This window comes from Melanaphis sacchari, unplaced genomic scaffold (genome assembly GCF_002803265.2).
Source record: "Melanaphis sacchari strain LSU unplaced genomic scaffold, SCAv2.0 Contig19_pilon_pilon, whole genome shotgun sequence".
NCBI classification, from domain to species: Eukaryota; Metazoa; Arthropoda; class Insecta; order Hemiptera; family Aphididae; genus Melanaphis; species Melanaphis sacchari.
The window spans coordinates 1,327,958-1,337,435 of NW_020270975.1; the positions used below are offsets into that span (position 1 = coordinate 1,327,958).

Genomic DNA, 9,478 nt, shown 5'->3' on the forward strand with positions numbered 1-9,478 from the left:
AATATTTATAAACAATCTAAGTTTCATACACAGCTTTGTTTTTCTCGCTATGCAAATATTCACGCACGCCACATTGTCACATTGAACAATACCTATATTATCATGTACTACACGATATCATCGACAGACGATAATACAATAATCAGAGAGCTTTGATTATTAACAGTATACGCTACACTCGCATAGTCGCATGCGGTGTCTCCGTCTTATATACAAACGCATAACATAACAAATTGTGCGATCTGAATAGGTAATTCAATATACTCAGTCAATCTGTCATGTTTAATATAACAGTGAATTTATCTATTATCAAATTTAAAATTTTAATAGTAAGAATATTATCTAGTGCACCTCGTCGATTTTTTTTTTCTATTTTTATTTTAATGTGAGTTATGAGCATTTTAAAATGTACATACAATTTAGATTTTTAAGACACTCGTAACTCATAAGTCATAAATTCATAACTCAATTTAAAAGAAAAATATAAAAAAAAGCCTATGAGGTTCACCAGGTAATATTCTTGATTTTAAATATGATAACAGATAAATTTGCTATTACATTAAACGTTCCTAAGCCTCTAAGGATTATTCAGAACGAACAATTTGCTGTGCTATGGCCTTTATAAGACGAATACACTCAGTGTTTATTTCAGGGGGTGTCCTGGGGGAGGGGTAATACCCCCCCCCCGGAAAAAATGTTTACTCCCTCTGGAAAATGTAAGACTTACTTCGTCAACTAAGAATAAAATAAAATAAATATTACGATAGAGGTTATAGATTGTATCGGAGACCATTACTCATTAATTAAGGACACTTCTTATGTGAACAAAAACTACAAAAATAATTGTGTTCCTATGCAATTTTTTTTTTTTTTTACTTCCCTCCATTATTTGATCTTATCTTATTGAATCTCATTGAAAATTTAAGTTACCCCTTCCCTCCACGACAAAAGGTCTGAAATAAATACTGGATACACTGCACGCGGGTGTGTAGCGTGCTCATAAGTCATAACTCATAAGGCTCTTTAATAATAACAATACAAACAATATAATCGAGTCAAAATATCACCACCGCGATCATTATTGTTATTATAATGTATCGCTTAAAGTCGTATCCGTTTATTTTATTTTTTTTTTCAATTAATCATATCGTGGTGGGCGCCAAGCAAACGGGCGGCAAAAAAAAAAACACACACACGCACAACACATTATACGTATATATATATATATATATATACGTATTATAATATAATTAACTTGGTCCGGACGACATTTCGGCCGCGACGTGATGGGTCGTCGGTGTCTTGTTGGGCGGCGGGCCGGGAAGGAGACGGGTCTCTGCCGCGACTACCATACGGCGTCTACCGACGGGTGGGAGCGCGCGTGGAGGTGTGGCGGCGGTGGATCGAGCGAGTAGCGACGAAGGCAGAGCGCAGTGCTGCTGCTCGCGCTGCTCAACCGTCTGCCGCAGTAGAATTGTGTTTATTTTAAGAAGTCGACGTCGTTTCCTATAAATGGTTATTTCGCTGGTCCATTGACAGTGGTAGTGTTGTGCTCGTGTTGCTGCGTGCGCCCGCTCTTTTGCACCTTTGTGCGCCGCACCGCCCCCTACCCACCGCACCGCCGCCCGCGTGACAGTCGCGTTTGTGCGTGTGTGTTATTGGCGCTCGCGCCCGATAGATAGGAAGCACCTCTACATCCCGTCGCGGCGTACGGAGTTTACGGTCCGGGTTTCGAATTTTTTTGTTTTTCTCCACTCGAATTTTCCGCCGCCAAAATGCCGGTGTTCCACACGAAAACCATCGAGAGCATATTGGAGCCCGTCGCCCAACAGGTAATTTTTAAATTCATCAACGCGCCTAGGTACTCCCCTGGCCCCCTCGATTTAAAGTTCCTACTCGGCGGCCGTGCGACGCGATTCTATTTAACACCTACCCATACCTATAGGTACCTGTGTATATTACCGTTATTGTATCACGTCTGACGCGTGTAGGCATGTGTAGGTAGAATGCGTGTAATAATATAGGCTCTGTTGAGATCGGGCTCGGGCCTTTAGGACGACCATCTGCTGCTGTCGCCGCCGTCGCTCTTTCTCAATGCCAACAACACTCCTCACATAATCGTTGTCCTACTATAATATATTTCGTTGTCGTGTACTCGGAATATAATCAAATGTAATTGTGTGTGTGTACGTGTGTGCTACACTTGTCACTTTCCTCGTCTGCGAGCTTGACCCAATTTATGATATTATATTGCAATAATGAAAAATTCTGTTTATACATACATATATATATATATATATATATAGGTACCTCTACTTCATTATTATTACTATTATTATTTTTTCCTTTTGATCTGTTCTCAAGGATTTTTCACATATGATATGTAATGGACCCGTGCCAATGTGCCTTCAATTAATGTTTCCATCATGTTCATATCATGTTTGTTTGAAATGTTTTACACGATGATTGATTTATATTGACCGATATATTAAATTATGCTCATTGGCTTTTGCTGTTGCAATAAATTGTTATTAGCTCTTTGATAATTGGACGTTGAATATTCGAGTTTCCTAGTTTGCCTGAGAAAATCTTCTAGTCATCCTTGATGAGATAGATTCTTTTTATTATGTCATTACATTTTTGTAAAGAGACAAGGTAAACAGTTTTATGCTTATGCGGTAGGTCAGCTGGTTAGATGATAACTATTATTCGATGATTATTTGGTATAGTTTAAAAAGTTATAAACATTTTATGTAGGATATTAATAATTAAACATATTATCGTTTAGAAAATAATTTATAACAATCAAAACTACATGGTTTTATGTTGAGGAATTTGTTTTATCTCTGTAATGTTGATAAAAACTATAAAAAATGCAATTTAATAATGCAGTAAAGTACAGTCAATGTTAATATCATTTTTTTTTATTCAGGTAGTTTTGATAAGAGCATGAGTCATGTGACATTGAAGTCACATAGATAAATTATGGGTACTTTACTTGCATACAATTCAAATTTCAAATACAGAATGCATTCATATGAATTCTTTTTTGGTATGATAAAAAATTATGAAAAAACAAATAGAATGAAAATCTTTTGAAATTGGAAATCATATTTATATGTTTACTTTGAGTGATTTAAATAAAATACCAAATGTATTTCTTAGTACTAATGATAACCAAGAATATCTATTCTTAACAGTTTTACATTGATAATTTTAATAAAAACTTAAATATTTACATTTTTGTATGTTATCTTTAAGATTCATTTTAAACTATTTTTTTCGTTAATATTAGAATATTTCTTTTATTTAAAATATAAATTAACAAATAATTTAGTATTTTATACAATTTATGGATTATTGGCAAGAATTCATTGCCATATGTTCATACTTATAATATTGTTAGTGCCTATTATGATAAATAAAATTCCTTTAATATTATTGATATTTCTCTTTTTAACTATTTAGGTATAATATTGATATATTAGGTATGATAATGAGAGAAATAGATAAATAAATAGATACCCAATAATAAAATTCATAAAATGGATTATTTTAACTACTTTCTATATTTATTATTTATATTATTTATAACAATAAGTTTAATGTAAATTGATCTGTTTAGCCACTAATATCATTAATATTTGAGAGGGGAGTTAGCACAAATAAATATTAAAAAATTGTCTTGGTGATTATTGTAACTTATTTATTATTTTTTTGAAACTTCAGAGTTTAATAAGTTTTTAAAGAGTTATTACATAATTTACATTTTTAAATTTTAAATACCTATCTACTTTATTATTTAACAATTAATTTCCTAAGTATGTATAATGTATTTATCATTAAAATATCTATTTTCATCAATAAAATTAAAAAAATAAAAATATATATTGGATATTATTATTCTAAAAACTTATCACAATTAATTAGTTATTTGTCATATTTTTATAATTTTTTATGAGCTTAAAATTATAATATTTGGTATAAACTACCCATGTAATACATTCAAATAGTCTAATTACTTTATCTATATCTACTGTAAGATATTTTTAGAAAATGTGATTCTTCTGGTATTATGTTTTTTAAAACAGGATGTATTTCAAACTCAAGTTTCTGATATATATTTATATTTTTTTGACTGAAAGGACTTAAGAGAGATGTACATTAAAATAATTTAGTTTACCCTTTAACTACTCTATTTTTATAACTGATGTGGTCTTACAGTTGAGACAAAACATAACTATTTTTAGAGAGAGTAGAACATGATACATATGGATTCCAAATGACTTTTTAACACTTAATAATTGTAAATAACTAGTTATTTATTACTCTCTACTAGTTTTACAGTATACTAACAGCTTATTACTTGAAAAGTGCATTGTATTTAATTGTATTATTTTAATTACCTATTTTGTAAACATTTTTTAAATATTATTAATATAATTTTATCTATTTGTTAAATTTATAGGTATCTAGATTGGTTATTTTACATGAAGACGCTGAAGATGGAAGTGCAATGCCAGATTTGGAAAAGCCGGTTCAAGCTGTTAGCCGTGCAGTTATGAACCTTATCAAAGTGGGGAAAGAAACTATAAACAGTAGTGATGATCCAATACTTAAACAAGATCTTCCTTCAGCCCTTTATCGAGTTGAAGGGGCATCCCGTTTACTTGAAGAAGCTTCAGCTATGCTAAAACAAGATCCCTATAGTGGGCCAGCTCGAAGAAAACTGATAGAAGGATCTAGAGGAATTTTGCAAGGAACATCATCTTTGTTGTTATGTTTTGATGAATCTGAAGTCAGAAAAATCATTAGAGAATGTAAAAAAGTTTTGGATTATTTAGCTGTAGCCGAAGTTATTGAAAGTATGGAAGACTTAGTGCAGTTTCTTAAGGATTTAAGTCCATGTCTAAGTAAAGTAGGTTAATTAATTAATTATTATTTTTTTTAAATAGGTTTAGATTATTTAAAATGTATTTTTTTATTTCTAGGTTTCTCGAGAAGTAGGTGCTCGTGAAAAAGAACTTACTCATCAAGTTCATCGTGATATACTTATTCGTTGTCTTGATCAAGTGAAGACGTTAGCTCCAATACTTATATGTAGCATGAAGATTTATATTCATATTCTTTCAGAAGGTAGTAAAATCAAAAAATAATTATAATGTGAAATACATTTTTATTATTTCCTTTATTATATTAACTAATGATTAATTTCAGGAGGTAAGGGTGCTGCTGAAGCAGCTGAGAATAGAGATTATCTCACTAGCCGAATGACTGGAGAGTTATTAGAAATAATAAGAGTATTACAGCTGACCACTTATGATGAAGATGAATGGGAAGCTGATAACATAACTGTAATGAGAAAAGCTCTTAATGTAATTGAAGGTAAAGTCCATACAGCCCACGATTGGTTACAAGTAAGTATTAAATTATACTATGGTATAATTAATATTTTAAATGAAATGGTTTTCTAGGAACCATTATCAATGCCTGGGGGTCTAGGTGAAAAGTCTATTCGCCATTTACTTGAACAAGCTCATTTAATATCAGAACGCTGTTCACCTAAAGTTCGAGAGCCAATACAGAAATTGTGTTCTGAAATCAACACCATGACTGATGCTCTTTGCGAACTAAGACATGACGGAAAAGGCGCTACTGCTCAAGCAGAAAGTTTATCTCGTAGCATTGACGAAAGAATTGGAGAGTTAGTGAAATTAGTTACACGAGCAGTTAATGACACAGAGAAAAGTGGAGTTACTGCTAAAGGACAGCAAGTGGCTCATACACTTGGCGGACAATTGGATCAAGCTAGACAATGGTTGTTACATCCAGAAAGAAATGATAATGGCTTGGGGCAAAGAGCCATTTCGTTGATAATTGATGAAGCACATAGGGTAAAACAGAAAAATTAATCTTACATTTTGTATATGTCATCTTTTTAATATTCATTATTCAATTATGGAATATTTTAGGTGGCTGATGGACTTCCTGGTGTTCAAAGAGCAGAAATATTAAATCTCTGTGATGAGGTTGATACCTTATCTCGACAATTAAATGATTTATGTCGTCGTGGTGAAGGTAACTCTCCTCAAGCGCAACAAATAGCCAGGTAGTCACAAATAGATTGTCTTTTTACTTTTTTAATTTTTTTGTATATAAAACTTATAACTGTAATGTTATGGTTTATAGAAAGTTATCTCATAAGTTAGATGAATTGAAAAAAATGATACAAGATGCAGTTGTCAGTCGTGTTGTTGAAGATTTTGTTGACATAAATACACCTTTAAAACAATTTACAGACGCAGTGCATGTACCAAAAGGTAAGAATACATAATACTATGTTAGTTTGATTATTTTATTTAACAAAAAGCAAATTTTATTTTTACTTTGATAGGAACTCCTGGTAGAGAGGCAAACTTTGCTGATCGAGCAACTAGATTATCTGACTGGTCAAAACGTGCAGGTCGAACTGGACGACTTGTGGCTGCAATTGGTAGTGGTGGAAAAAAGTTGTCTGAAGCTCTAAATCAAGCTGCCACACAGCTTGAATCTCTCGGACCTCAGTTGATAAATGGTGGACAAATCCGATCACAATACTCTGATAATAAAGTAGCTGGAGAGCATTTTGATAATTTGTGTTCTCAGTATGCTGATACAGCAACACACATAAGAAATCTTTGTGATGAGGCTACAGATTCAGCAACTTTTATTCGACTATCTGGTTAGTACAAAGTGCATAATTAATAGGTTTGACATTTTTGTTTCAGCTCTCTTTTATACTAATGTTTAATTACTTAATTTTTAATTGTAGAGGACCAAATGCGTAAACATGCAAAACTGTGTGAGGATGCTATTGCCAGACATGATCCCAATAAGATGGTAGAACATACAACAGCTATTGCTCGTCTAGGAAACAGAGTATATCAAGTTGCTAAGCAAGAGGCTGACAATTCTGAAGATCCTGTGTTTCATGCAACATTAAATAGAGCAGCAGATATCTTACAAGCTGCTGTGGCTAGAATGGTTCAAGATGCTAAGCCAGTAGCATTAAATACCAATAACGATCAAGCTATTAAACGTTGGAGAGAATCTAACAATGTGTTGTTGGATGCAGTGCGTGGTGTGCGTGGTGCTATCTCTGTTGTACCAGACCTGTATGAATTGTCTATTGAGCCCGAAATAGCTCCACCTCGTCCACCATTGCCTGGTGAACAAGCACCTCCACCAAGACCACCGTTACCTGCTGAAACCGATGATGAAGATGAAATGTTCAAGCATGCACCGTTACCTAATCAACCTATTATGGCTGCTGCTCATGGGCTTCATCAAGAAGTGAGACAGTGGTCAAGTAAAGATAACAAGATTATTGCTGCTGCAAAGAAAATGGCACTTTTGATGGGCAGGTTATCTCAATTGGTTCGTGGACAAACTGGTACCAAACGTGATCTTATTGCTTGTGCTAAAGCAATTGCCGAAGCTTCTGAGGAAGTGACACGTTTAGCTAAAGAATTGGCTAGAGAGTGTACTGATAAAAGAATGAGAACTGTAAGTTTTTTTAAAATAATAACAAAATATTAAATACTTTCTAATTATTATTCTAAGTTATAATTATAATAAATTTAATTTTCAGAACTTGCTGCAAGTGTGTGAACGTATACCAACCATTGGTACTCAATTAAAGATCTTATCCACAGTCAAAGCAACTATGTTGGGAGCTCATGGTTCAGAAGAAGATCAAGAAGCTACTGACATGTTGGTGGGTAATGCTCAAAACTTGATGCAGTCTGTTAAAGAAACCGTACGAGCAGCCGAAGCGGCTTCAATTAAAATAAGAACTGACACTGGTATACGGTTATGTTGGGTCAGACGTCAACCATGGTATCATTATTAATAACTTCCGCGTGCCTTCAATACCATGGCCATAATTAGGTGTTCAATATTATTTAAGTATTTATAAGCTATAACAAAGTAATTAGTATAAATCACTTTGGGCACAATGTATGATAGGTTGTAGTCTCTGGCTCATTGGCAGTACTATAATTCATTTACATTAAAAAAAGTCTTTGAATTTGTGGTTTAGAAGTAAATAAATAAAATAAATAATACAAATTTGGAAAATTTATTTTCTATGTTTTGGCAATTAAATCATTCCAATGGGTCGACATGTGCCTTATATTTATATTGATTTGCGGTGCTTAGAGTTGTATTTAATATTAAACACACTTATTTGGTTTAAGAGTGTTAAATCAAATTTAAACAATAATTAATAATCGAGCTTTAACTTTTATTGTTGAGTTACATATATACATATAGACGCTTTAATTATCAAATGAGACAATTTCACAACGAATTAATATTTTTTTAATTATATATATTGTTATTTTAAATGCCTCTAGATAATTTTATATAGAGTAATTTAAAGAGGCTTTTATAAATTTGTTACTCTGTATTGATGATATGCATAAAAAAAAATCAAAGATTGTTAGAAAAGTATATTTCATAAAACATATTTTAGAATATTTATTTATTATATTGTTATTTGTTTTTTATTATGAATTGATGTTTGTAATTGCAACAATGCTCTTTTAGATGTTCTGTTGTAAAGGTATTCAGTGCTTCCATTTTGTTGTATCAGATTTTTACTTTAAAATGTTTGTAACAAAACAATTTTATTAAGTTGATACAATAGTTGTTATTTTAATTTACAAAAACTACCGAGCCACTTACATGTTAAGATTTGTATTTTTAATAATTGTTAATAATAACGTACTGTGTTCTAATTGTATTATTTTTATTCGTATAATAGTGTATTAAATATGTATGATCTTTTTTTTTAAATTTATAAATACACATATTATATCAATGGTATTACAAAATAATAACATTCACATTCATAATTTAAGACTTAAGAACATTTGTTTAAGACAGTAAAAAATATTGATGTTGAACAAAAACTTGTGTGGCTCGGAATGTAAAATTTTTAGTGCCATTTCATAGCCATCACAATCATGTTTTCCATTAATTATTTTTCTATTTTAAGTTAATATTAACTGTTATATTGCTTGATATAGTATGTATATTTTTTTAAAAAAAATCACTATTTGAAAATAGAAAATATTTTATTATGTTGTTGTGTACAATACGAGTTATGTTTTGGATATAATGTATTGCGGAATATGAAAACAAAATCACCATCATACACAATTAGTAAAATATCTGATGTTATTTATTTTTTTCTTGTATACTCTTATCACATATTAGTTTTTTTAAATATTATTAATTGTAATTTAATATTGTATTTATTTGTATTTAACTTCTTTCTTGAGTTTCATTATTTTATTTTTTATTTATTTTTATACAACATTGTCTTTTATTAAAAACTTGACTAACATAAAAAAAAAACAAATATATATATATTTTGCTGTAACCTGGTTTTTTTAACCTGGCTAGCGCTAAATTCTTAAAAAGAATCAATTTT

General features: G+C 31.4%; 1 protein-coding gene across 1 annotated transcript; it reads left to right on the forward strand.

The window, feature by feature from the left end:
• Positions 1–1,449: 1,449 nt before the first annotated feature.
• Positions 1,450–8,246, forward strand: LOC112592976 (vinculin). The gene is made up of 10 exons (XM_025337157.1): positions 1,450–1,832; positions 4,469–4,918; positions 4,992–5,136; positions 5,218–5,417; positions 5,475–5,894; positions 5,973–6,109; positions 6,190–6,320; positions 6,395–6,721; positions 6,812–7,545; positions 7,631–8,246. Exons 1-10 carry the CDS (start codon positions 1,776–1,778, stop codon positions 7,889–7,891), a joined length of 2,862 nt encoding a protein of 953 aa, XP_025192942.1. The 5' UTR covers positions 1,450–1,775; the 3' UTR covers positions 7,892–8,246.
• The last annotated feature ends 1,232 nt before the right edge of the window (positions 8,247–9,478 follow it).